Here is a 27,032-nt window from a genome sequence, read left to right on the forward strand (position 1 = left end):
TTCCTGTCTTGCTCCTGGTATGAGTCATCTACCAGGCAACTGAGTCAGTTTCCATCCACAACACATCCTGAAGTCAGTCTGAAACAGCCAGTTTCAACCAAAACAAGCCAGGCCAAGCTGGTTTTCTACCGTCTGCTAGACCTACTTTGCCAGGAATCACAACTCAATAAGATTAATTTGTAATTCCCCAATATAAGGGAGAATGCTTTTCCAACAATGATCTTATCATCGTCTTGCCCTGATGAATTAAACCCTCATGCAATTATTTCAACCAATATTACTTCATCAGTCAAAATGGACAGAGAGAAATCAACAGGCATGTAGTGGGATGGGCCACAACCAATACAGGAAAGGGAGATAGAATCCTTATGGACCACAGCAAACATTGCTCCCCATCCAGCAACCCTATGTTGCTCCAATACCCAGCTAGAAGCAATTTGGACCAATAGGACCCACTGCCTCATAAAACCAAGCATACATAATACCAGGACACCCCTATCAATTCACCCCTATCCTAGCATGGATGGTATCTATATTATTTTGGCCTGACCTGGTATTTTGAAAGAAACAAATGAAGGATCATTGGAAGGCTGACTGAGCTCCCTGGAAGTAAAGGCCTCCATAGAGAACTGAAAAACAAACAAAAACAAAACACCACACAAATTCTTGAATTTGTCTAACTAATGGAAACCTAGCAGATCTCACTGCTCTCCCCCCAGATCTCCCAGCTCCCTGTATCTAACCCTGGCCCACAAACATCTACCTCTGCCAGGCACATCTGAGCTCTAATCACCATCTCCACAGCGTAGTAGCAATTAGCAATAATTAATTAACACTCCACACTTGGCAGCAGGATATTGACAGCTCATAAGAGGACACAGAATTAACTGCACACCAGAATTTAATCTAAATTAATGGCTTAACTTAAAAAAAAAAAACCCTTCTAAGGGATATAGCATAATGCCAAGTGAGGATAAAAAAAGTGCTGGAGAGCTACAGAATTAATCAGAGTAACCACGAAGGAACAATGGAACCTTATTCTCACCGTAGTGGAAGATATTAATGATATTACCAATAGGGAATATAACCAACCCTTACTGGGTAAACTTCTGGTGGTACATGTGATTGACTAAAATATCACCCGCCATCATTGGATGGGCTCAGTCCAGACAAAGGCCAAATGCCTATCTTAATCAGAGAAAATGTAAGCATTCCCAATGAATATGCTAATTGCCATACCATGCTCAGTGAGCAGCCCTAAGGGAAGACCTAAAGGGACAATCTCCTTTGACATCACTCTTTCAGCAGCAACCTGTTGGGAGTATTACCTCTGGCAAAGCCCTCAGATCTGAATGGTCCCTTCTGGAGATGCACCTCATCAGAGCATCCTGGGGTGCCTGCTGGCTCTTCCTTGTAGAGCGCAGGAATGGAGGGGTTTGGACACTCACCCCAGCTGACTCACTTCTGCTGTCACTCACAGGGCTGTGGTGGAGAGAGAAGCCCCCTGGATGGGAATTTGGAGGTGGGTAGTTGTTAAAGTCTCTCACCCTTGCTCTTCTTCTGCCGGTCTGGAATATGCTCCAGTAAGAGTCCTCCATGGTCCACACAATCAGTGCTTTTGAAGCTTCCACTGGGCTGAATGCTCCACAGTTCAACTAAAAGCTTAATACCTTTGCTTCTTCTGCATCTGAACCATATATATATATAAAGCAGAATAGCCCTGGACAGCAAGAATAGGGAACCCTCCAGATGTTGCTGGATGCCAACTTCTATTAGCCCCAACTAGCATGGCCAGTAATCCAATATTATCTGGAGGGTCACAGGTTCCCCATCCTGTTGCACAGCTTTCCTAAAGGAGCAGCAAAAGGATTTAGGTAGCCAAAGAGGCTGGCAATGTGCCTAGAGCAATACAATGCAACTGTGTGCTTATGGACAGCTGCCTGAGGTCCAAGACACAGTTTAGCACACTTCTCTTCATGCTATATGAGCCTGTCTGCTTATGTCCTTCATCACAGCTGAAGTGCTGCTGTACAGAGTGTGGGAGCCACTATTTAACTGTGCTGCAAATTATATGCATTATCTCTAACATAAAAATCCACTTAACCCCCCACCCCCCAAAAAAACAAGCAAACAAACTATTTTGCTATTTTTATTCTTAAGGGCGGCGGAAGGAATATTTAGAGGACTGCCTCCAATAAATCTGTACAACTGAATGTTAATGTCTCTAGGGAAAATGATTTCATATATGAATTCCTTTACTTTCTTCTCCTAGCATTCTGCACTTCAACAGTGCTCACCACTGGAGACCCCAAGAAAGTGAATGAGATTTAAAGTGCTCTGCTTTGACGATTAGAGCAATGGGGGATCTTATCAATTCAGCAACATTTTAACCAGAAGGTGATACAGATGAAGCACACTGGTCACCCTAAAGAAGCTTATAGGATTTTTGCTTAGTTCTATGGAAGGAACAATAGCAGTCAAATTTATTGCTCATTTTTGTATATTCTCCCTAGCGTGTAGCATCATAGTATTTTAGCTCTTCATTCAGCAATCTGAACATCTTTTGGTTTGACTACGTCACCCACTCTTGGGGCTGAAACAAAATGAGGGATAGCTGTTGCAGGCTTTCCTCTGAAGGACACCCACTCACTTTTAACCACCATCCAAGCAACCTTACCACAGTTATGCATTTGTCTTAGCAGCAAATTGTCCGTTCAAGCATATCCATATCAAGACACTGATTGTGAGACCACTAAAACGCCTCTCCTTCCCCCACCAATATCTCCCACAATGCATTACAAGACATACGTGGCCCTTTGTCAGGGCAGCACAGCCATAGGTTGGACTGCTATTTTCGAACAGGACTAAAAGGCAGGGTCTGGATACAAGCCAATGAAAGGAGGAAGAGGAAAGGAATACAAAAACACTAAGTAATTATTCCATCAGCATTGCCATTACAGGGTCACCGGGAACAGGCAGCTCAATGCTGATAGAACAGGGCTGATGACGACAGACAGAACCTTAGTGCTTGAGGTCAGGTCCCTGCTGATAACTCTTTGGTGCCACAATGTGCCAGCTACCCGTACATGAACGGTGTCTCTTCCTTCCACTCTGTGTTTATGGCAAACACTTATTTTATGTCTATCTGCACACACCTTCCCAACTGCTAGGCACCTTAAGGCATAAAACGTAAATGGATGAAAAAATAGTTAGTATGCTTAACCCAATTCTATTTACTGGCACATCTCTGTGTTTGTAAGAATGCGTGTATCCTTGGGTAGTGACAGGGATGACTGAGAAGATCAGAGGGCAGCATATGCATGAAGATAGCTGTCCATATTCAATTCATTTTGCTTTTGTGTGAATGGTAAACTCTTCACCGCACAGACTTTGTCAACTCAGGCCACGTTAAAGGACCTTTAACCCTGGGAATAACTGACAGTATAGTTGGTCCCTGTTTCAGCTTTGCCCTTGCTAAAATCAGAGTTCCAATCATGGCTTTCATGTAACCCGGGCTGTGTACACACTTCTTTATACTCTGGATCCAGGGCACTCCCACCACTGATTTATGAAGCTGTGTACCCATGGCATTAGCCATGATCCACATCTATCCTGCCATTTCTTCAGAAACACGGCATTTGGATGTGTTTTCTCCCAAACTAGCTTCAATCCCATTGGAAAACGTAAACCATATGAAGACATCCATGCCCTGCCCACTGATGTGGACAGGCAGTGGGTGACCTGGAAATGCATCCAAATGCAAATTGAAATGTAGCAAAAAGGGGAAAGGAGAGACCTTGCTGCATTTTAAACTGATAATGTGCAAACAGCCTCAGACCATAACATAAGGAGTGCTCGAGGATGCCTTTGTTCCCCATTGTCAATATTTTGCTTTTGCTACGGAGCAGTCTTTAATAACTTTTTCTTCTGCTGCTCATGCCATAGCTGGATGAAATGCTGCAGTGGATGCTGAGGTTGCACATTCCTCTACACCAGGGATGGGGAACATGGTGCTCTCCAGACGTTGCTGGACTCCAACAGCCAGCAGAGCCCATGGTCAGGGATAAATGGATGTTGTAGTTCCAAAGCATCTGGAGGGCCACCGGTTCCCCATCTTTGCTGAGCTCATTATTTAGCAATACAGAACCCTGATAACAGTGGCATCCGCATTCTAAAGAGTCTGTCTCAATGTAGGTTAACAAGACAGTGGCCATGGAATTTTATCGCGGAAAGCTTCCAAGACCCAGAAAGGTCTCCTGCTATTCTTAATGTCCCATGTACACATATTCATGTTCATAATTGGGGGAGATGACCAGCAGATCCTGTTTTGTGTTCAAAGTGAAGTGCAACTGCTCTGCAATTCTCAGGACTTGACCCACAAGAGAAGGAGGAAACAGAAAAAGATGGAGACCCAGGCTCTATCTATAACCCCCAAAATGCAAAACAGGATGCAAAACAGTTTTAGCCTAAGGTGCCAGATAGACTGCAACTGGATTCTGAAGGTGCTGAATCAAGACCCTTGTGAGAAATTTGGTAAATTATCTTCACGCTGTACCCTTTATCTATGGGAAGCTAAGGGACAAAATAAAAAAATTCCTTCCAGTAGCACCTTAAAGACCAACTAAGTTAGTTCTTGGTATGAGCTTTCGTGTGCATGCACACTTCTTCAGATGCATGCACACGAAAGCTCATACCAAGAACTAACTTAGTTGGTCTTTAAGGTGCTACTGAAGACATCCATGCCCACAGATGCATGCACACGAAAGCTCATACCAAGAACTAACTTAGTTGGTCTTTAAGGTGCTACTGGAAGGAATTTTTTTATTTTGACTATGGCAGACCAACACGGCTACCTATCTGTAAGCTAAGGGACAGTTATTGTTAATGAAGTATTATTGCTGGCTGCAACTTGCGAGGGTTATGTCTTTTGGGGAAACAACTTTGATCTGCATGTGGCTAGGGTATGGACAGATCAGTCTATTTATGTGCCCACGATAATTTCACATTCGTTTACTCATTAGTCCAGCCCAGCCCATCTGTGAATTTTTTAAGGTTTGTATGAAAATTGGTGTTAAAAGTGTTCAACTATGTTCTTAAATAGTATTTGATCACAAAATACATTTTTAAACCCCTATTTATCTTAAGGCACACATTTCTAAATGCATTTTATCCTAAAGTATTTATTTTAATGCATTCTGGTACATTTCTTTATGGTTGAGACCTGTCCTGCCATATTTATTCTATGGACTGATCTCTGTATTCATCCAGGAGGTGTGAATTAGGTCTGTTTGCTTGGAAATGCAGACCAAAAGAAGTCCTCCTCCATCCCTACACACGCTGTGGACCTGTCTGAGATTAGTACTTTTCTTGCTGTTTCAGTACTCAAGAAGCCTAAATATTTTCTTGCGGAACTGATATTGGACTCCATTTCCAAACACTTCTCAGTCTGAAGGTCTCTGCACAGCCCTGTCCCATTCAGGTTGAGTTGTCTTCAAGAGGAAGGAAAGCACAGGGACAAGGATAGGGGAAGAAGATTTGTAGGGTAGGTGTGAGACAGGAGAGGAGAAAGGAAGGAAGGGCGTGAGGGAGGCATTTTTGCAGGGAGAAAGAAGAGCAGGATATTAAAACTAGCTACAAAAAACCTTATTGAATTCAAACATAACAATTCCATATGAAGTTGGCTCGTCTTAAACGGATTGAGTTTCTGAGCAATGCACAGGGAAGGAGTGGGGAGATCAGTAGTGGTGAAGCTATTATGAACATAACAAGACATGTTGCTTTCAAAAAAAGGGTGAACGAGTTTGAGGGGAGGAAGTGGAGGAGCAGGAGACAGGGAGGAACAGTTTGGTGGTGGTTTGCAAGGTTAGGCGTGGCAAACGGGCAAGGTAATGGGCAAGCAGGCCGGGTAAGTGGTGAGGGGGAACGGTGAAGATTTGGAGTGACGGGTGGGGGTACTGGACACGGGTGAGGAGAAGGGGGTGGTGGAAGGGGAGTGGTCTAAGACTGAAAATACTTGCCCTTCAATTTGCTTGGTACTGTGTGAATCCATCAGAGAGAGAAAGCAAGAAAAAACAAACAAAAAACAGAAAACAAAAAAGGGGGGTTGGGTGGAAAGGGGAAGGGGTACAAACAATATTTTATTCAATGGCTGTTTGAATAAAAATATTGTGTATCATAATCATACCGAAAGGAAACCTCTTGCAAAAAACGACATGAAAAAGAAACCAAAAATTAAAAAAAGAATAATAAAAGTACCAATAAAAAGGCCACAGTAATAAAATAATAAAAAATGTATAGATATAACTAGATAAATAGATATATATTATATAACCAACAGAAAAAATGAAATTCAGTAGCAAACAGTTTGCAACAGTCTTGATATAGAAATGTTCTTACTGAGTTAGCAGACCATGCAAAATTCAAGATTAACAAAGGATACATACAGAGAGAGAAAGAGAGAGGGAAAAGGAAAAGAAACAAAGGGACAAAAGAGAGGGCGAGGGTGTGGTGAGCTTGGGTCTGTTTGTGAAGTGTGTGGGTGCAACTGTCTTCAGGAAGAGAACCTTAAAGGTGGAGGAACATTGGAAACAGACCACTTGTGGAGAGAAGGTCTGGTTATTATTATTATTATTATTATTATTATTATTATTATTATTATTACTACTATTGATGGCGCTGTGGTCTAAACCACTGAGCCTCTTGAACTTGCTGATCGTAAGGTTGGTGGTTCGAATCTCCACAATGGAGTGAGCTCCCGTTGCTCTGTCCCAGCTTCTGCCAACCTAGCGGTTCGAAAGCACATTAGTGCAAGTAGATAAATAGGTACCACTGCAGCAGGAAGGTAAATGGCATTTCTGTGCATTCTAGCACTTGTCACGGTGTTCTGTTGTGCCAGAAGAGGTTTAATCATGCTGGCCACATGACCCAGAAAGCTGTCTGTGGACAAACGGTGGTTCCCTCGGCCTGAAGCGAGATGGGCGCCGTACCCCATAGTCGAATTTGACCGGACTTAACCATCCAGGGGTCCTTTTCCTATTATTATTATTATTTCTTAATTTTCTTTTGCAAACACAACCAAAACGACTGAGCCTCGCCCTTCCTCCTCAAATTATGCTACATGGAGGGAAACTATATGACCACTTTAAAAAGAAATGGGAAACTTGATAAAAAGGTGTGGTGACGAGGTGGTGCAGCAGGAGTAGCCACTAGCAGTGGTTCTGGAAGGACCAAAGGTGATAGCGATGGTGGGAAATGTCGCGGCATCTGTATATTAAACTCAACACAACATTCAGGGGAGCGGCTGTGTCTCAGTGGTAGAGTGCATGCCTTGGAAGTGATAGGCTCCAGGTTTAACCCCTGGCACCTGCAGATAGGGCTGGGAAACACCACTGTCCAAGACCGCAGAGAGCCACTGCCAGCCAGTGTCAACAGTACTGAGTCAGATGGACAAACGGTCTAACTTGGTGTAAAGCAGAGTCCTACCTTTCTAAGGGAGCCTACTCCCTAGAGTACCTACTCTAGGCTGCTGCAGATGAGGTGGGATTGTGCCTTAACCAGTGCTGTTGAGAAAGGAAACATAAAAGTGCATAAAGCTGCACATTAAGCCCTGGGCACCAATGCTGCAGAACAGCGGTGTAGCATGGGTTGTCAGCACCCGGGGCAAGGCAAGTAATTTGCGCCCCCTAACCCCTAACCTGCCGCCGCTGCCAGCTTCTTCTTGCTGCTGCCTGGTCTGGTCTGGTGTGTTTCTCTCCCGCGCTCAGCGCTGCGCTGGGCGGCCGCTGCACTGTCCCTCCCCCAGATAGTGAGAGAGAGTGAGTGAGCCAGGTAGGGGCAGAGAGCTGCGAGTGCGAGCGCGCCCCCCAGATGTTGCGCCCGGTGCGGCCGGCCCCCCTGCACCCCCCACGCTACGCCACTGCTGCAGAATAATTCTGTGAGCCACCATCCTGATCTGGTTGTGATATTGACAGATCCTTTCTCTCCAGTTTCATTACTGAGCTTGAATCAGACAACAGTGGATTTCAGGGGCTGAACAACCACTGTGCCATTTAGAATGCAAGTTCTGGAGCTCTTACTGCACAGTGTACAGCAGCCCTTCTCTGAAGGAGATGATGTAACTTCTGGACATAAAACCCAGAACACAGTGGCCAGAGCAGGATCTTGCAAGGAACCACCAGGGAGAAAAGACATCCTCTGTTCTAGGTGTTTGTGGGAGATGCTGTCTTGCTGAGATCATATAGTATACTCATGGAGGCATGAGCAGGCAGGAGGAAAATGACTGATTAGAACATGCAGGGAACCTTTTTTGATTCATACATGCTGGTACTGTCCTCTCATGGTACTGTACCACCAAAGAAAATATATGGGAGCATTTATTTATTTGAAAGTACCTATCACTTAGAAATGTTCAATGTTTTAATATCTATCATACGAGGAAAAAGGATTGCTAGGATATTTTCCCCTAAAACTGTAGCTTTTTTATGTGGATGGAAAGTAAGAAAGAAATATTAAAAGAATATACAACATTATTCAGGAAGACTATCATGAATTGTTGAATTAACTTTCAGTCCATGTTTTGAGTTTAACATGAGTGTAAAGTCCAGAATCTAGGATGATCCCTCTGTTGAATCTCCTTCAGAGACAAATACAACCAACATAGGAGTACGTTTTACTCTGTTAGACCCAGTGACCTAGATTACTCATGTTCATCAATTTCAGTGGTTCTACTCTGAGTAAAACTTATTTGAAAACCACCTATGGATTTAAAAAAATGTTTTACAGTACAATACTATGCAGAAGTAAACCTCACTGAGTTCAATGGGACTTATTCTTAGGTAAGTGCACCCAGAATCACAGCCTCAATGTCTTTTTTGAAGATGGGTTACACTTTATTTAAATAAAAGCTAACATGTTGATAACCAGATCAGAGTTATCAAGTGAAGCACTTTGGAAGATATTGGCACTATTTGACATAAAATCTGCTATTCAAGTGCTAAGGAACTCCTTTAAGAATGAAATTTTGAGCAACTACAAGTAATGCAGTGTGTGTGCGTGCATGTGTGCGTGTAGTATGGGACTTACAGAAGGTAAAGGAAAAGAAAGAGAGAGAAAGATGAGAAAGGAGAGAGATTACAGAGACAGAGGGATAAACACAGGAAGAAAAAGAGACACAGCCAGAATCACTCAGAGCAGGATGTTAGAGACGCCCTTGGAAGTCCATCCCACCCTGCGATGAGAGAGTAGGGCCCAGGATCACACACAAGGGTAGGCTAACACACAAGTACACAGATTAATTGTAAATTAGTTAGGAAAAAATAAATCCAAAATTTAAATAAAAATAATAATGGCTTGAAACAAACAAAACAAAACATGCAAACTTTCCCAGCTTTCAAATTAACTGGCTGCTACAGAGTTATCACCTGGTACATAAAAAGCATTTAAAGCAGCAACTCAACCTCATCTCCCCTGGATGTTTTTTAAAGGTTTTAGTTTGTTTTAGGCAAAGTGTCACGGGAAATCTTCACATCCCCGGGAAGCCTGCGTTATTCTTCCAGGAATAAAACGAAACCTCCTCTTCTTCTATGTGTAGGGTTGCTCTTATTTTTCATTTGATAAACGTTGTAAAAAGTGACTCTGGTGCTTTGTTTTCTCTTATTAGCCATCCTTAGGCTATCTGGTGGGTTCAGGGTCACAGAGCACGCGAAAGGCCAACAGCAAACGGGAAGTATCTACTTACACTTCACCTGGAGAATCTGGTCGTTGAGAATAGCTTGGATGTAATACGTGTTGTAGTGCGGCAAGACCAAACCAAGGCTGGTAAAGGGGAGAAAGAGAGAAATAGTGTTTCTGAAATTGCTGTGATATTTAGGCACAAAATGGTTTGTGCAGTGGCTAGCAATTGATGGCTGAAGACATGGGCAAAAAGAAGAGCAGGGATGTAATATATTGACCACCCAGTATAGTACTTTAGTGAGCTATTGACACAGGATGACCATTGGGTCTGTCAGGAATGGAGCATAGTGTATTTTAACTATCACCCTCTCAGGGGGTGGATAAACTGGACCTTTATTTGCAGCACAAACTGAGGCATGGGGGTGCAGTGGAGCCAAAGAGATAATAACACAGATTAGAGGAGATGAGAACAGGCATTGACTTCTGTCTGGGGTTTCCAAGGAGCCAGGGCTTACAAGCACTTCCTCGTAATGGGGTCCATCGGCCATAGCAGGTACAGAACCAGCCCTGAGACCAGCAACAGTTATTAAGAAAATATATGGAGATGCACAACAAACAAGGCACATTTCTAATTCTGTACATCTATTCTTCAGCGCAGCTTTCCCCAGTCTGGTGACCTCCATGTGTTTTTGAACGACAACACTCATCACTGAAACAAAATTTAAAAAATCCTTCCAGTAGCACCTTAGAGACCAACTAAGTATGTTATTGGCATGAGCTTTCGTGTGCATGCACTTCTTCTTCAGATGCACATGAAAGCTCAAACCAAAAACAAACTTAGTTGCTTACCTGTAACTAGCACTCATCATCGCTGCCCATTGGGCATGATGGCTGGGGCTGAAGGGAGTGTGGGAGTCTTAGAGCAACTCTAGGATAAGAAGGCTTGAAGGACCCTTAATTATGTAGCTGGGCTGGACAGGTTCTTCTGTCTCAAACAGGCCAAGCAGTTATTGCGCTTTATAATGTCAACATCAACTGCACTAGGAAATCCCTGGGGAATATGTGTATTTGCAACAAACAACTGTGCACTAGGTGGCAGCCTCACCAAACACTTTCAGGCTTCAGTACTCAAAACGATGCCTCGAGCTACCATTAAAGTAGGGCAGCTCTCTAATTTTTGTCACAATTTAAATGCACAAAAATAAGCATGTTTCTTTTAAAACGCATTATTATTAACAACTGAGAAGGGCACTGTGCATTAGAAATAGCTGCATTTTACCTTTCCCCATATTGCATTTCCACACATTCCACGCAGAGGCTTGACAACCATATGTCAGGAGTGCTCTGATGGTGTTTCCTGCTTGGCAGGGGGTTGGACTTGATGGCCCTTGTGGTCTATTCCAACTCTATGATTCTATTCTATGATTCTACATCTTATAACAATGGGTGTGCATACAATGCAGTGCAATGCACAGCTCCTCAAGAACAAAGATGCTCAAACCTTTTCAATGGATCCATCAAGATAAGGATTCTGCAGTACTTCTTCTCAGGACTGCCATTATTCACTTACTGTTATTGAATAGTTATTTTTTCCCAATTGTTTGACACCCCATTGGTTTTGGATGGGTTCTGCTAATCGTGTGTTGTATTCTGCTCTGCCAGCACTAGAGTTTATTATTAAATGAGGGGTATGGAAAATACTATAAGGCAATTTGCTACTAAATCCTAGTTCTCTATTTATTTATTTATTTATCTATCCATCCAGCCTCATGGATCTTTTTACATGTGGGAGTAACTCTTCAAAATTATTCAGAAAGTCATTATATCATTGCCCCACTATGACTCCACTTTGAATAAAGCTCCTTTGCCTAAAACTTTATACCAGCTTAATAACGGATATTATTGCCAACTGCTGGGTTTTTGTCCCAAATGTAAGCATCACATAGGATTATGAGAAGCACAATCAAATGGAAAGAACAGAAAAAGCAGGCCTTACATTTTTAAAAAAGCTGACTATATTCATTTTGTTTTTCCTAGTTGAATAGTAAAGCTGTAAAATGTGACAGTTGTATGTGTCATACAGGATGAGAAAGTGTACCCCCCTCTGCAAATCATTTCTTTACAAATCTTACTATTTTTAGGTGCGGATAATGAAAGTTAAGATGTAAATCAAGATATTGATATTACAGGTGTTGCAGCCATTGATTGGACAGCTAAGGAACAACCCATCATTACTGGCTCAGGCTTGTTGTGAAGATAAAATGGAGAAGGAGGAGAACGATGGATGCCACCTTGAGCTCCTTGGAGGAAAGGTGGAATATAAATGCAATCAATCAATCAATCAATCAATCAATCAATAAACTGTATCTGTCTAGACCAGTGTTTCCCAACCTTGGGCCTCCAGCTGTTTTTGGACTACAATTCCCATCATCCTTGACCACTGGTCTTGCTAGTGAGGGATGATGGGAGTTGTAGTCCAAAAACAGCTGGAGGCCCAAGGTTGGGGAACACTGGTCTAGACACCATCCTGAGCAGCATCCTGGTGCTGATGAAGAAATGCCAGCCAGATCCATTGGATCTATATCAGCCACTAGCCACAATGGCTATATTCTACCTCCACTGTTGGAGGCAGAGATTCCTACCGCCTCCTAAATAGCTCTCTTGAGATTCTGAAGCACTCTTTCAGATCACCATTCATGGTGGAGGTTCAGCTGAATAGGGCGAGGGAAGCTATTATTCCATGCTGCTTCTTGTTAGCTCCTTACCTGTAGTTTGTGCTTTTGATAGGAGCCCAGGTATAGGTCCTGTAGACTTTATCTATGTATCTCTGGAAGGTCAAAGGTGAAGAAATAAGAGTGAGAGCATTTATTATTATTATTATTATTATTATTATTATTATTATTATTATTATTATTTCTTCCATGCTTTAATAAAGCTATTGGGGCATCACACAGCAAAATGGTAAAAACACCAATATTAATTCACAATAAAAATTAAAGAATATTCATTGTAACCAGTCCTTTTCTTTCATTTAGATTGACTGTGAGTGTAGTGAAGTTGTCATTGTTAGAAAAATCATTCCTTGGTCAAGAAGACGAGTGTGGCCTTGTGGGTATTCTGTCAGCCGCAAGGACCCTGGGAAAGTGAGTTGTGTATCTTTAAAACCCAGACTTTCTGGCTCCTTGCCATGAGAGGTTTATGGGAGGAAAGGGGTCCTTGATTAATGGAAGGTTTGGCACCTGGGTTGTGGGTGTGAATCTCTTCCTCCTTCCCAGAGGTTGTTTGTTTTCAAACTGCTGAGAATTGGGGATCTGGTTAATTTCCACAGGTGGGAGGAAGATTCTTTGATTAAGGGTTCAAGCCTAAATTGACCCAGCTGCAAAAGAATGAGCTGATCAAATTAAGACTCTTGATTGGCCAAAAGTTACGACGCAAAGTCAGAATTGTGGATAAAAGATCAAGGGATGTTTTGTTAGTTGCTCTCTGCCATTGCAAAATGCTAGGTGCCATTGTGCTGCAATCCGCAAAGATGCCCGGCTGTAAGCTCCATCGTTAACAGCCGTTTCGTCCTTTTGAAATGGAAATCCTCTACCAGCTTCATTATACAACAACTTGAAAGGACTCTTGACTATTCTAACTGTGGTCTCTTTGTGAGTATGTACGAGCTAGTCATACTGTACAATGTTATTGTTTTCATGTTTGTAAGACCCTTAAGAAGTGCCTGTGGGCTTTCCACAAGTTTTCAGTTTTCTTTTTAGAATAAAGATTTTTAATTTAGAACCTGTTGGTGTGTTGGTGCCTTTTCCGGGGAACAGCTAATTCCAAGCCTTCTGCTTAGTCACGCTATACCGAGTGAACTTCTGCCTGCAAGCTTGTGGATGCAGCTTGTAAGGAGTGGGGATTGCCAGGGTAATTGGACACACTCTCCTCCCTGGGTGGTGTCTCTGGAATTCCCTGAACTAAAGGGAGTGGTGGCAGCCTTACCGGTGTGATTTCAGTCTGTGTTTGAAAAGTAACTTCCCTCGCCAACCTATTCCAGGAACCTGAATTGGCCGGAGAGCAGAGTCAGGGAGGGGGGAATAGGGTGGACGAGTGGAACCGTTACTACAGTGAGTCTTCCAAAACCTGCATTCTAGAAGTCTTCCCAATTGCTTCATTGCTCTTAGGCTCCTCAGAAAACAAAGGAGCCGGTTGGGTTCAAGTCAATGTAAGAGCATGCCTAGGAGCAATTGCGGAAACTGCATGAACATGGTGCCACTCTGGATCGATATCAAAACCCAGAATGATGATGTAATAATCCAGAACAGCTTTTGCACTCTCTCTCTCTACTAGTAAATTGGCTAGCCAGCAGCTGTGCCGCTAGCTCACTGCCACATTGCATGAAACTGAAGCCTCCAACAATGCTGAAAAATGATGGCTTCCACTACTGTTTCCAGCAACACGGATTGTACCACAAGGGCAGCCATTTCTTTTTCAGCACAAAGTCCCCAGAAGCTGAAGCAGAAACTATTATTTCAAGGTGTCATTTGAGGTTTCAAATCATGCAGTCCTGCAGTGAATCAACTTGGCAGCTGAGCTGCAGACTCCAGCTATGGGAGATGGCTATGGAGACTGTCATGACGTGTGCCTGCCCTTCTAAATTTACTACTGCTCTCATCTCTGTATCCCATTGGGTGGTGAGAATCTATATAGAAGCTCCAGGAATGCAGATTGGAAACTGCCCCAGTGGTCTCAGGAATCCATCTGGATCCATCAACCTCTGAGAGAGAGCCATCCTACTAGATTCCCAATCCTTGTGGAAATACATAGTCAGTGAAAGCCTAAATCTTATAAGGAACTGGTCTAACCATGACAAATGAGCCAACAGAATCCTATCCAAATCCAGATCACTATCCTGCTGAATCAAGAGCACCAGGCCCAGAGTATGGCTTACCACAAGTGTTGGGATAATGGTGTGTTGGGGCAACGCCATGGCTGCCATGGCAGCCATGAAATCCTGAACTGCATCTGACAAGGCAGACTTCATCTATATACTGCAGTCTTCCAGAACAATGACAAAATGCCCCAAATCACTGCAATCATCTCAGGCAAGGAAAATGCTTCCATAACGGCTGAGCACTAACAGGTCCTGATTAACCAAAACCAGGTATAAGCATTCAGGAGCCAGATCCAACTTAACCACCACCCTGGAGAGGAAGATGGAATGTATATAGACTCCAGTAACACCTTTCCAAGCTTTCCAAACTTGGTTGGCACTGTACCAAAAAGAAAAAGGTGCACAAAGCCAAGGAGGTCATAATCTCCCAGCTTGTTCCATTCACGTTTTGCAAATACAAGTCAGGTTGGTTTTCTCACCCAAGATCAAGTCCTGAACGACAGCTGTTTTTTGTCATTTTGTGCCTTTAAGCTAGCCATTAACGAGAATGGCAAAGCCTCTTCTATAGAACTTGGAAAGCCATTACCAGGCAGAGAAGAAAACCACATTCAACCTTTTCAGACCTGGGACGCACTTTTAACCCAAACATGCAATTGGGGACTCATTTCTTAAACTTTCCCCATATATCTGAATGGTTGTAGTGGTTCTGTTGCAACCTACACTGGAACAGGCTGTGGCCCACTAGTTGAGTGGTCTACATGGGCTAATGGGTTAACTCAATATAAGTCAACTTCAAGGGTTTTTATGTTTACTCCCAACCTTCATGCATTCCTTCTCTATTAAGGACAAGGCAAACTGATCCAGTCTTTCAAAACTCCTGGTTACACTGACCAATTCACTCTTATCTTTGCTAAACAATCTGAAAGTTCACCACAAGTTTTTACCTCATCTTGGGACTTGACCAGAGTCTTGATGTATCGCTGATCCTTAAATCCATCTATCATGCTTCTCCGGATCTGGAGTGGGGGGCAGGGGGGTAGGACGTGAAAGGAGGCAATGCACATGGCTGAGTGCCAGAAGTTGCACATAGCAATTGGACATATTTCTTACCTCTCTAGAAAACTGTTTTAATATTCTAAGATAGGCAATTAAAATGAGAGTTCTCTACCCATGTTTTCCAACTGGATGCTGAGAAAGTCCAGAATACTAGTCTCAAGGATGGAGATAGGATTTATACCCCAAGATGCTAACTACCCTTCTCCCTGTGCAATCTCTCAGTTATGGCATCAACACAAGGCACCATTTTTCATTGGCCAAGGAACAGATCCCATATGCAAGTTCTGGGAAAATGCATCAGGATTGTAACCTGGGATACAGGGCCAGGCCTCTAAGGGCTGTTTCATGTGTGGCAATTCCTATGCAGATAACACTTTCATGTAGCAGCTTGCACACTCTCCCTATATACACATCATGTGTACATGGGGCAAGAAGCCCTGTTTGATCACTGATTACTATGGTATGAGGCAAAACAGACATGAATATATTTGATAAGGATGGGGTAAACCTTCGATTCAGTTCACATTTAAAGGTGAACCCACATAATTCACGCTTTCCAAAACAATACACAAAGCATAGCCATCCTTCACTGATTTTTTTTCAGTGCAGTTCTCCAGCTAAATAATGTGTACAAAAATACATATAATAAGGCAAAGTGTTCATTAAAATTGATGAAAGTAACACATACAATTGCACCATATTGGGGGAAATTGCTTTTCGAAAATATTAGGCAAAAATTACAAACAAAAATGTATGTATTAAGAGAAATTTGCACTAAATTGCTAATGAATTTTCATGAGGACTTTTAAAAAAAATGCAATCTGATGTGGAAATGTGACATACTGAACTCAAGACTGGGAAAATGAGACACTGAGAGAAACCAAAACTGATATATCTGCCCATCCCTGGTCCTACATGTTGGCGTATTTACTGGGTAAGTGCATTTTGCTACATGGAAGTGTAAGGTACTCATGATGTACATATATCTGCAGCAGTCATTGCCTACTGCTGCCATTACTGGGAATCTTGTTGAAATGGTAGCATTCACTTTATTGAGGAAGATGAATTGCTGTTTAATATGGGGACACATCTGCAGATGAACCCATGGTGGAATCTTAATTTTCTGCAGCAAGCAAAATGCTTCTACAAAGCCATAAGCATATTCACAATTGGCTTATAGCTTTGCTTTTGGCCACATGGCGACCACTTAATAGTCTTGTATGCACTTAACTTCCTAAAACAGAACAGACCCCACCTCCAAGGTTTCACTTACCTCCTCTTTGTTCTCGTCCTCTAGTTCAGCATCAAGGAAGTCCAGGGTCACAGGTTCCTGGAATTCTCCCCCCTCCTTACATTTTGCAGTTGAGAAAATAGAAGCACAGAATTTACCAAAAAAAAGGTCTCTCTCATCCTCAAGCGCCTCCCCCCACCCCACCCCCGTTGATAGCAAGGACATACAAAGTTAATGAACTAACCTGGACTCTGCAATCATAATCTGAGGCCCTCTTTCACGGGCCTCCCTCATAAGAAATCTGGAGGGTGGCAATATGAGAGTGGACCTTTTTTTGCGGAACCTCAGTTTGTGGAATGCTCTCCCCAGGGAGGCTTACCTGGTGCCTTCGTTACCTATATTTAGGCATCAGGAAAAAACACTCCTCCTCCCAGGCCTTTGGCGAATTATCTATGGTCTTTTAAACTGCTTGTGTGTGGGGGGGGTATTGTTTTTGTTTGTTACTATGCTATATAGTTTTGTGTTTTTATATTGTGAACAACCCTGCAATCCTTGGATGAAGGGCAGTATAGAAATTCAACAAAAAGGTAATTTATCTAGGGCTGAGTGCGCCAAGATGAAATGGTGGTTCTACCTGAAGAGAGATACTTGTGCAAAAGTTGACTGAGTTCAGGGCAAGCACAGAAAATGCACCGAGTCTTGGGTGGTGGTGGTGGTGCTACTCTGCTGAGCAATTTAAATGGTTATTGATCAGAGTGAGACTGAGGCAAGTGAATAAATTGGTGCTCTTTCTGTCCGTCTCTGCCACATCACTTGCCTATTAATAACACTGATGAACTGAGTTGGAAGTTTCTGCCAATGAAACATATCTCACTCTGATCGCTGCCATTTTTCAGTGCCCTAATTCCTGGCTGGCCTCTTAATGATAGATTTATCTGAATGGTATCTGAGCTGGAAGCCTGTTTTCCTTGCCCCACCCTGATAGATGTAGAGCGTCCCCTGAGATAAATTAGCCTGGGGCTCCTCACTCACTCCTTCTTGTGTGCGTGTTTAATATCCCAAGGAAGTAATATTTCATAAAAAAGGGGCCAGCTAATTCCTGTCTACACCTGCCAGGAGTAGAAGGGAAGTCCATATATCACGTCCCTGAGAGGTGGCAATTAGCGCTCTGTGGCTGACAAGAACACCATTTCCTGCTCCGCATTAAGTACAGCAAATGGCTCCCAGCGTTGGAGTGGTGAATAATTAGCTGAACTCTAGATTAATTTAATTCCCAAGCACCTAGGACCAGCCCTGCCCAGTTTCCCCAGTCATCATTCATCCGCCATGTTAAAACAAATAGGTTGTGCAAATAGAAGCAAAGAACGAACAAGCAGAGAAGTCACAGTTGCGAGACGCGGACTGTACCCATCTACACACACTGCACAATGGGAGTCCTGCAGATCATATACTGATTCTCTGTTTGCTGAACACCACAGACCATAATCCTCCTCTCCTGAGAAGACAAGAGCCGCTGCAGGGCCAACTCATGCCTCTGGCTGATATGAAATCTCTTATTGCTGCTGCCTTCCATCAGTCTGGGCAATTTGCTGTTGAGGGAGATGATGAGATCCTCCCCCTCTGCTAACGGACTGGCTGACACCCAAGGTACTCACCGGCTCTTGGGTCGGAGTGTTTGGCACGCATGGAGGCAGCTGGTAGGAGTGAGACATGCAGCCACAGAGAAATCTGTTGATGGTCTGCATTTAGCCTCAGAGAACTGGCAGATGGAAATGCTCCATCTGTTGGCACACCCTTACAGGACAATCCTTTGCATGTCTAATCACTCTCTGATTTTCCTTGCCCACATCCCACTGAGTTCAATGGGGTTTTCTCCCAGTCTTAATCTCCCACTTTTTGAAAACATTCGGTTTGCCCTTTAATGGCTTGCTTGTATCAGCCTATAATTCTGATGAACTACCAGATACAGAAGGGCTCCCTGTTTACACAACTAACTGGAGACTTTCTTGGTGTGGCAGATAATGCAGGAAGGCCCAAATCCCAGTCCTTACCCAGACTTCCTAGTAACCTTATTTTTTAGGACATAGTGCAAAAGAGAATAGTGCTGCTGTATCTTTATTTATTTTATTTTATTTAACAAGATTTACCATATTTTCCCGTGTATAAGATGCCCCCATGTATAAGATGACTCCTATTTTTTGAGCCCAAAATTAAATAAATATTTTAAACATTCCGTGTATAAGACGACTGCCAATTTTAAACTTAAATTTTTTGGGGGGAAATATAGTCTTATACATGGAAAAATACGGTATATGTTGCTTAATAAATAAAAACAAAACACCTCTAAGTGGTTTACATAAAATAAAATATTTGTAAGAAAACATACTTTTAAAATGAGTGGGCCTAATAAAATTATCTTTAATCTTTAATAGTCATCATGCAAGGGTGAGAAAAGTGAAACATTCTTATCCACAAAACTTTTAAAGGCACAGGAATCCCATCCTGTTTGGCATCTTGCCACCCTTGCCACATATGGGCAATCCAGCTTTTTGCAGTCCAACCTGTATCACTAAGCTACTGATGAGGAAGTGCTATAAAATGGAAATGAAAGTAGTGCAAAATGTATATGTGAAAGGTTAATAAAAACAAAAAACCGCAGAGAGGTGATGGAGACAGGAAGAGCTGTGCACAGGTATGAGCTCTGGAGAGAAACCCAGGATGGCTGAGGAGAAAGACATGGAGGCAGAATAATGTGGAAATCCCTTTAGCAGCGTCTAAAGCAAAAAGGATTCTTTTATGTTGCTAAGAAAAGTGGAGGTGAGAATGGCTGAATTTCACATTTTGATTGGAAATAGCTAGTCAAACCTCTCAACAGTTAAAATATTAGTGAACATTCTGTGACATCACAGCATGTTTCTGCTCTTAGTTCATACTTTAGGGGAAGGCTTTGTGAGTTTATGCCATGACCATGAATATAGTTCAAGATCAGAAAAGCATCCACATTAGGTGGAAGGATAGAAAAAATGGTGTGTGCTGCAGGGGGGCTGGAAAGGTAGTGATCTAGGGATGTTAAGAGCTAGGAATCATGAGGGCGGGTACCAAAAGAGATGGATGGAAGAGAAGAAACTTCACGAAAGGTGTAGGAAAAAGAAGGGCCATAGAAATAGAAAGGGGAGGAGCTGGATAAGTGCAAAAGGCTGAATTCAACATATTGATTTTAAACAATTAGGCAAATAGTTGACTGTTGGTCAATAATAACAACCACCATCAACAGAGAGAAAGCACATGTTTGCTTTTTGGTGGCAAATCTGTGGCTGAATATGGACAGTTCACTTGTTTGTGATAGCTGTTTGGAACTACTTTCAATCTGGTGTCAAATTGTCATCACTAATATTCCCACCTAATCATTTGTTCGAAGCTAGACAACAATCCAGCTGTAGGCAGGTATATCGACCCTCTGCATAATAGCAAGAGAATTCTGCACCAAGTCACTGCTTATTACATTGAAGGAAAACATGGCAATGACCTACGGAAATGTTCTTTGAGTGAATGGTGTGGTGAAAAGCGGTGGCAGAGAGCAGATGATGCCAAACAGACACACTTTCATTTTGTGGGCTAAATGGGATGGAAAGTCACCTTATCTTTTGGTGGTGGTGGGTAGCAATGGTTATTCAAAGGAGGGGAAAACTGCACTTACCTGAGGTCTCAGATTTGGATGTAGCAATAGATATCCATTCAGATCAATAGCAAATATATAGCCGTTGGCCCCTAACTGGATGGGAGGACAACAAGAGAAACAAATTACAGCTCAAGATGAAAGAGCGGAATTGCATCAAAGTTCCCATGCCACTGCTACAGATAATCTCTACAGACCTCTGACCCTCCTCCATTAATCAACCCAAGCACAGAACAGACACCTAAGACCTTCTAAACGGGTCCCCCCCCCATTCTCTCACTGCAGAAGAAGCAATGACTATCAGATAGGTGGGGCTGATTTGGAATTGGAGTGCAGGAAGCAATTAGGAGAATTCTGTGCAAATGTGAACCTCATGCTGATTCCCAAAGATGCCCCCCCCCCGCTTGCTGTTTATCACGGCTGAGACTTTGCAGGGACTGGCGGGTGGAAGAATGCCACTCTGAGGGAAGGAATCCATTCCTTACGCACATTGTATCGCTGCGTCAGCTTCTTGATGTCGTTCAGAGTCACGTCAATCCCCACAACACCGAGGATGAGCTGGTTCTGAAAAAACACAAGCAGAAAAAGCAGTTATATTCAAGAGACTGAAGTCGTGGACAACATAGATGCCATTCAATAGTGATACAGTTTTTTATTTGCCCCCATGTCCTTGATATAAAGAGAAGGACAGGAGATAACTTGTCATAGCCAAGCCACACAAGGAAAAAGTGTAATACTTGTGCAAGATGAGGGAGATCCCTGGTTGAAGAGGATGGTGGGATGACAATTCACATTTGAACTTCCTTTCTCCGACTTCCCACTTATACACCTAGACTCAATAATATGTGTGTGTCTCTCTCTCTTTCACAAACACATAAACTCAGTTTTTAACCAATATTTAAAATAATCACAGGGAGTGTATGATAAGAAGACTCAGCAGCCCTCTTTTTACATGGGAAAATCAATATGATTTCCTTTTAATTTTCACATGCACGCATCTGGATTCCACAGCCTTCCCAAATGAAGTAAAATGATGGCATGGCAATCCAAAAAATACTTGAGCATTTCCAAGACTAACTCAGCTTATGTACTGTGCAAGCATTACAATGTAGACAAATTGCGGTGGACCTACCCTTACAGTTTTTCTCTCATGGTATTAGGTAAACAGGATGGATGGGTGTGGGACACATTCAACTGAGCAAAGCTCAACTGGAGCCGGAAGCCATCTTATATTCTTTCCTGTCCAGCAGGATCCAATGGCCCACCCAGGTGGGTCAGCTGGAAGATGGAAGCTCACTGAGAACTGAAGCTCCCCCCAACAGCTCAGTGGTTCACCCCATGAGGGAGCTGTAAACAGCTAAAAGCAAACTAATCCCAACAGTAAACAGAATCCAGTGACTGACAAGGGCCCTGAAATCAGTGTCAGTCCCTTATCAGGCTCTTCTACCCTAACCACATGCTTCTTTAAGACAAGTACATTCTCCTCTTAAAGAGACACTGGTGCCTGCACCTGCAAAAAGCCACAATACCAACTGCTACACTGCACGCCATGGGATAATGACTGCAATGGAGTTGCCATGCTGCTTTATGAGGCAGTAACTGGGCTCCCTGGAGAATAAATGGCTTGGTCTTTGGCCTTGTCGCTTACCTAGTTGAGAAACAGATCGTTGGCTGTTTAACAGAAAGCAGCTATAGAATGCCATGGCAGGTCTATTACTGCTAATAAATCTAATCAAACATGAATTGGGAAGCATAAGGCAAATGAGACAGGCTGCTGACACATGCTGGGATTCTACTCACTGGGGAGAAGGGAGGCATTAGTGCTCGGTTTAGTGGGGCTTGTTTGTTTTGGAATTCAGGTGCCATTGCAGGGTGACAAAATCCAACAGAAATACTTAAGCTGATAGGCATAATAATAGTAGTAATAATAATAATAATTTATTTATACTCCGCTCATCTGGCTGTGTTTCCCCAGCCACTCTGGGCAGCTCCCAATCGAATATTAAAAACACAAATAAGCATTAAACATTGAAAACTTCTCCAAACAGGGGAACACACACACAACACACAGTGTAGAAGAAGAAGAAGAGTTTGGATTTGATATCCCGCTTTATCACTACCCGAAGGAGTCTCAAAGTGGCTAACATTCTCCTTTCCCTTCCTCCCCCACAACAAACACGCTGTGAGGTGAGTGGGGCTGAGAGACTTCAGAGAAGTGTGACTGGCCCAAGGTCACCCAGCAGCTGCATGTGGAGGAGCGGAGACGTGAACCCAGTTCCCCAGATTATGAGTCTATCACTCCTAACCACTACACCACACAGTGTAGTGTGTCAGAGCTGACTTTCCAAGACTGCTGTTGCTGCTGGACTCCCCCAGCATGCCTGTGCAGTCCTCTCCTTTCTGCCACCCGAGTCCTGCCCAGGGAAGCTACAGCGATGCTGGCATCAGGGTGGTTCTGTGGCTCTGCCAACTACATTAGCTGCTACCAATTGTTATTATTGTTCCTACAGTTACTGTTACCACTACCACCATCACCAACTGCTCTTCTCTGGGTAGGCAGATAGGAGATTTCAATGATCTCTCCTCTAGGTCGGTGCCCTACGTAGCTATAGCAATTGTGCAGCATAGGGAGCTCCCACACTATTCACACTTCTGTATCTCATACGTAATTAGTCTGTTTCTGACCCATCCCTCTCTGTAAGGTGTTCTTCTATAAACAGTGGCACAGCATTCCTACTGGTTGACCCATAGAAGATGCAGCTTTTCTTTTCCTCCAGTGATACAGCTGCACCCAAACCAGTGATTTTACAGGGCACTATCCACCCCAGGACTTTGACACAGTACACGGTATTGAATACAGAAATAACTGGGTGAAGTTCTGCTTTGTGCAGGAGTGTAGATTATACGCACACTAGTATGTTTTAAAATGCTTACTGCTCACCTGTCATTTGAAGGAGGAATTTATGCCACTCCTAACTTCAGGTACCTTCCCAGTTAACAAATTTTAATAATTAAACACTATATTGGTTTGGCATGCAGCCCTGGTCATAAAGGTATGATGCTGATGTACATAAACAATAAACACAGGACAAGAAGGTGGTCAGCTGGTGGGCTGACTGACTTGCATTTGCTCTGGAAAAATCCAAGCCAACTGCCCCTCCATCATTTATAATCTTGCCCCATGCTTACTTCTTTTGAATGTCATAAAATTTGGCAGGGAGATGCTATACTCGGCTGATTCAGATTGATTGATTTTGAATTGACTCCACAGCATCATTTTTTGTTTAAAGGTATCAGTGACATCTACATGGAAGGCAAAGAACAAAACAAACCTTTGTTTGGATGCTAGAGTCTCTCTCTGTCACACAAACACATACTTCACAGCAGGCTAACTATTGTGGATATGAGCAAGAAGAGTATCAGCAGTAGGTCAAAATCAGAGTGGGGGACATTGCAGGAAGAAAACATACCTTCCTTTCACTGCTGCCATCTTCAGTGAGGTTGAACACTGGCAGAGTGCCTGTTATGACCAAGCCCAGACCCTATCAAATGTCAAAAGCAAGAAAATATGATAAACACAGTTATCTAAGTAGCTCCATACTCCTAAGGGTCAAATAGGTGTGACATAGGAGATCTATTATCAAATGTCTCTTTAACCCCCCCCCCAAAAAAAACTTGAAACAAGTCACAGGGAGCTTTGATTTTTATTCCATTGCCCACTGTCAATTATATTGTGCAAACCAATGGCCTTGAAACACGGAGACGGGCCATGCTGGGAGGTGTAAATTATTATGTCTTGTGTGTATACCACTGTACAGTGGAATCTGCAGAGCCTGTTTCCTGAAAGAAATTGGAGAAGATATCAACTTGGGAATGTCAGACTTGGGACACTGAAGAGGTATGTGACATAAAATAAATTAAGTAGGACAAATTACACTGCAGTGGATGGGTAGACCTTACAAACAGGAGAAAAGAAATGAAAAGCAGAAGACCAGCTGTGGGAACTCATAAAGTTATTTTACTTACCAAAGCATCCCGATAGACATTGGTCCACTGAACCTGTTTTGCTTTGTTCCCTGCCAAGACCATGGGTCTTCCTAGAACATCCAGATATTCCTGCAGAGAACAGAAGGAGAAAAGCACTCAGATTAATTCACTTGTGGAAGTATGTGATATACTGTAACAGATGTATAAAGGTAAAGGTAAAGGGACCCCTGACCATTAGGTCCAGTTGTGACCGACTCTGGGGTTGTGGCGCTCATCTCGCTTTACTGGCTAAGGGAGCTGGTGTACAGCTTCCGGGTCATGTGGCCAGCATGACTAAGCCGCTTCTGGTGAACCAGAGCAGCGCACGGAAACGCCGTTTACCTTCCCGCCAGAGCGGTACCTATTTATCTACTTGCACTTTGACTTGCTTTCGAACTGCTAGGTTGGCAGGAGCAGGGACCGAAAAATGGGATCTCACCCTGTTGCGGGGATTTGAACCGCCGACCTTCTGATCAGCAAGTCCTAGGCTCTGTGGTTTAACCCACAGCGCCACCCGCGTCCCATAACAGATGTATACCGCAACATTATTCTTGACTGAAGTAGAATGATGTTTGTCATGTTCAGTTCAGTTGCTCATCCTGCTCCCCAAACAAACAAACAAAACTCCCTTAACTTTAGGAAAGGGTTACAGGCAGAGGAGGGATTCTATCCCACTAGCAGAGCCCACATGTGCAGAGTAGAGCCCGGTGGAGGTGGGATGTGAGCCCCGACTTGAGTCAGGCTGTGCTGGAAGAGAGATGGACCCAACTTGAATTAAGCTGCCCTGTTCAAAGGCAGTTTGCATTTTGAGCTTCCTTCTATCGAAGACTTGCCTCATCCCAAAACTGAACATGGATCTCTTTCCTAAGATAAAGGGCTGGCAAAGCGAGGCTGCCATCTCAGGTGGCTGATGCAGGTTGGTGGTGGTGATGAGGAAGCAGTGGCAAGCTGTTGAAGAACAGAGCCATGCACCGCTTCATCTAGTGTGTTTCCCTCAGGAGCAGTGGAGGATGCTGCCAGTGTTGACCTGAGATTCAGCTTCCAGGAGGGAGGGGTCATATTGTCCTTTGCCTCAGACAGCCAGATATCTTGAGCTGGCCCTGACTGGAAAGCTATTGAATCATAGTTGAGATGTTGCTCAGACAGGCAAGGCTAAGCCCTCTAAAGACGGAAGAGAACCCTTTCAGGACAAGGTCAGACTGTAAAGACATATTAGGTTAAGTAGTAAAAATGAGATCTGTAGGCTGAGAAAAAGCCTTGGAGAAAGTAATCTTGTATGTGGATATAATGCAAGATGCAAATGGAAACACCGGCTTCCCAATGGAACTCAGTTGAACCCAGAACTCTGTCAAGAGCTGCTCGATTCTATATATATCCAGGAGACTGAGAAAACCTGTTGCCTGTGTTTTATGAAAACTGAGATTTTAATTGTAGAGGCTGGCTTCTGTTCAGAAAATGCAGGCCAGCTGCAAAATACTATTTCTCCCATTACTCCAAAACAAATCCTTGAGTGGATATAACACGTCTCTGATACAAATCTATTCCCAATCATCTCCACTGCAGTGCTGACTTGAGAGTGGGTCAAGTATTGCCTGAGTATTTAACAGGGACACCTGGCACTTTGAAGGTGGTACAGTATTCAGCTTCATGAGTTCCATTCTCTAATTACGGATCTCTGTGTAGACAATCTCCACCACTAGAGGGGACATTGCACCACAACTTGAATGCCCTGCTATAGACTAATATGCACACAGTATGCTACTATACAGGCAGAAAAGGAAGCAGCATCATTACAAAGAACTAATATCTGATTCAGGGAGATAAAAGATAACTCTTAAGTCATAAATTTCTTGCATGGTGTCATGCAGAAGCTGAATTTCAACATCCAACTTTGACCAGCACACATGTGTAACCTTTCAAAAGCAACAGGTAAGGTTTTGCCTGTGAGTCCTGGAAGTCCTGCTCCCTGCCTTGCTGGCCTTTTTCTACTTGGGGGGGGGGGCTGTCTGACTCCAGCAACAAAGGCTGAGGTTGCTGAACAGACTCTTGAGCTGGGGTCTTTTTTGGGTGGGAGGGGAGCTGTTGCTATTTTTTCTATTATGTTTTGTATCTTTATTTAGATCTTATTTATGTGGAAATGGTTCAGTCTAGTTGTGCATTTTTGATGTTTTATTTATTATTTATGACTACTTTTGTTATGTTGCAATTAAGTATTTTTTATGTTGTAAGCCGCCTTGAGAATGTAAAGATGGTATGCAAATAAAATTATGTATGTATGTATGTATGTATGAATTTATTTTGTCCCCCCCTTTTCTTTTGTGTGTTTCACAAAAGATACTTCAACAGAGCAAAAGTTTCTAAAATAACTGAGGCCCTTGTTGTGTGAGATTGGGCTTCAACAAATGTCAGAAGGACAGCAAACATTTGCTAGATGCTTTGTCAAAAATGTTATCCCATCCTTGAAATACTCTGTGTTTGTGGGGGGGGGGGCAGGG

At 43.1% G+C, this 27,032-nt stretch overlaps 1 protein-coding gene and 1 long non-coding RNA gene across 10 annotated transcripts in view; one reads left to right on the forward strand and one right to left on the reverse strand.

Moving 5' to 3' along the window:
- The window catches only part of LOC309527722, a 102,633-nt gene that overhangs the window by 48,006 nt on the left and 27,595 nt on the right, over positions 1–27,032 (forward strand). Inside the window, exons 3-5 of one of the 5 annotated variants that reach the window (XR_014217296.1) lie at positions 1,481–1,522; positions 11,862–12,041; positions 12,186–12,685. The exons of 2 other annotated variants lie outside the window; for them this stretch is intronic. This is a non-coding gene — a long non-coding RNA (uncharacterized lncRNA). 2 more of the 5 variants (XR_014217297.1, XR_014217301.1) reach the window with 2 other exon arrangements.
- Positions 1–27,032, reverse strand: part of CACNA2D2 (calcium voltage-gated channel auxiliary subunit alpha2delta 2) — a 577,811-nt gene that overhangs the window by 38,846 nt on the left and 511,933 nt on the right. For 3 of the 5 annotated variants that reach the window (XR_014217283.1, XM_082214492.1, XM_082214490.1), the window contains 9 exons: positions 24,538–24,627; positions 23,982–24,053; positions 21,001–21,075; positions 20,533–20,607; positions 16,878–16,952; positions 15,493–15,564; positions 12,438–12,499; positions 9,737–9,813; positions 6,018–6,035 (listed from right to left, as the gene is read on the reverse strand). Coding sequence is in view for 4 of the 5 variants with exons in the window: in XM_082214492.1 (XP_082070618.1) it covers positions 6,018–6,035; positions 9,737–9,813; positions 12,438–12,499; positions 15,493–15,564; positions 16,878–16,952; positions 20,533–20,607; positions 21,001–21,075; positions 23,982–24,053; positions 24,538–24,627 (616 nt within the window). In the remaining variant the exon portion in view is untranslated. The remainder of the gene's footprint in view (positions 1–6,017; positions 6,036–9,736; positions 9,814–12,437; positions 12,500–15,492; positions 15,565–16,877; positions 16,953–20,532; positions 20,608–21,000; positions 21,076–23,981; positions 24,054–24,537; positions 24,628–27,032) is intronic. The other 2 variants (XM_082214493.1, XM_082214491.1) reach the window with 1 other exon arrangement.

This window comes from Podarcis vaucheri (assembly GCF_965113315.1).
Source record: "Podarcis vaucheri genome assembly, chromosome: 2".
NCBI classification, from domain to species: domain Eukaryota; kingdom Metazoa; phylum Chordata; class Lepidosauria; order Squamata; family Lacertidae; genus Podarcis; species Podarcis vaucheri.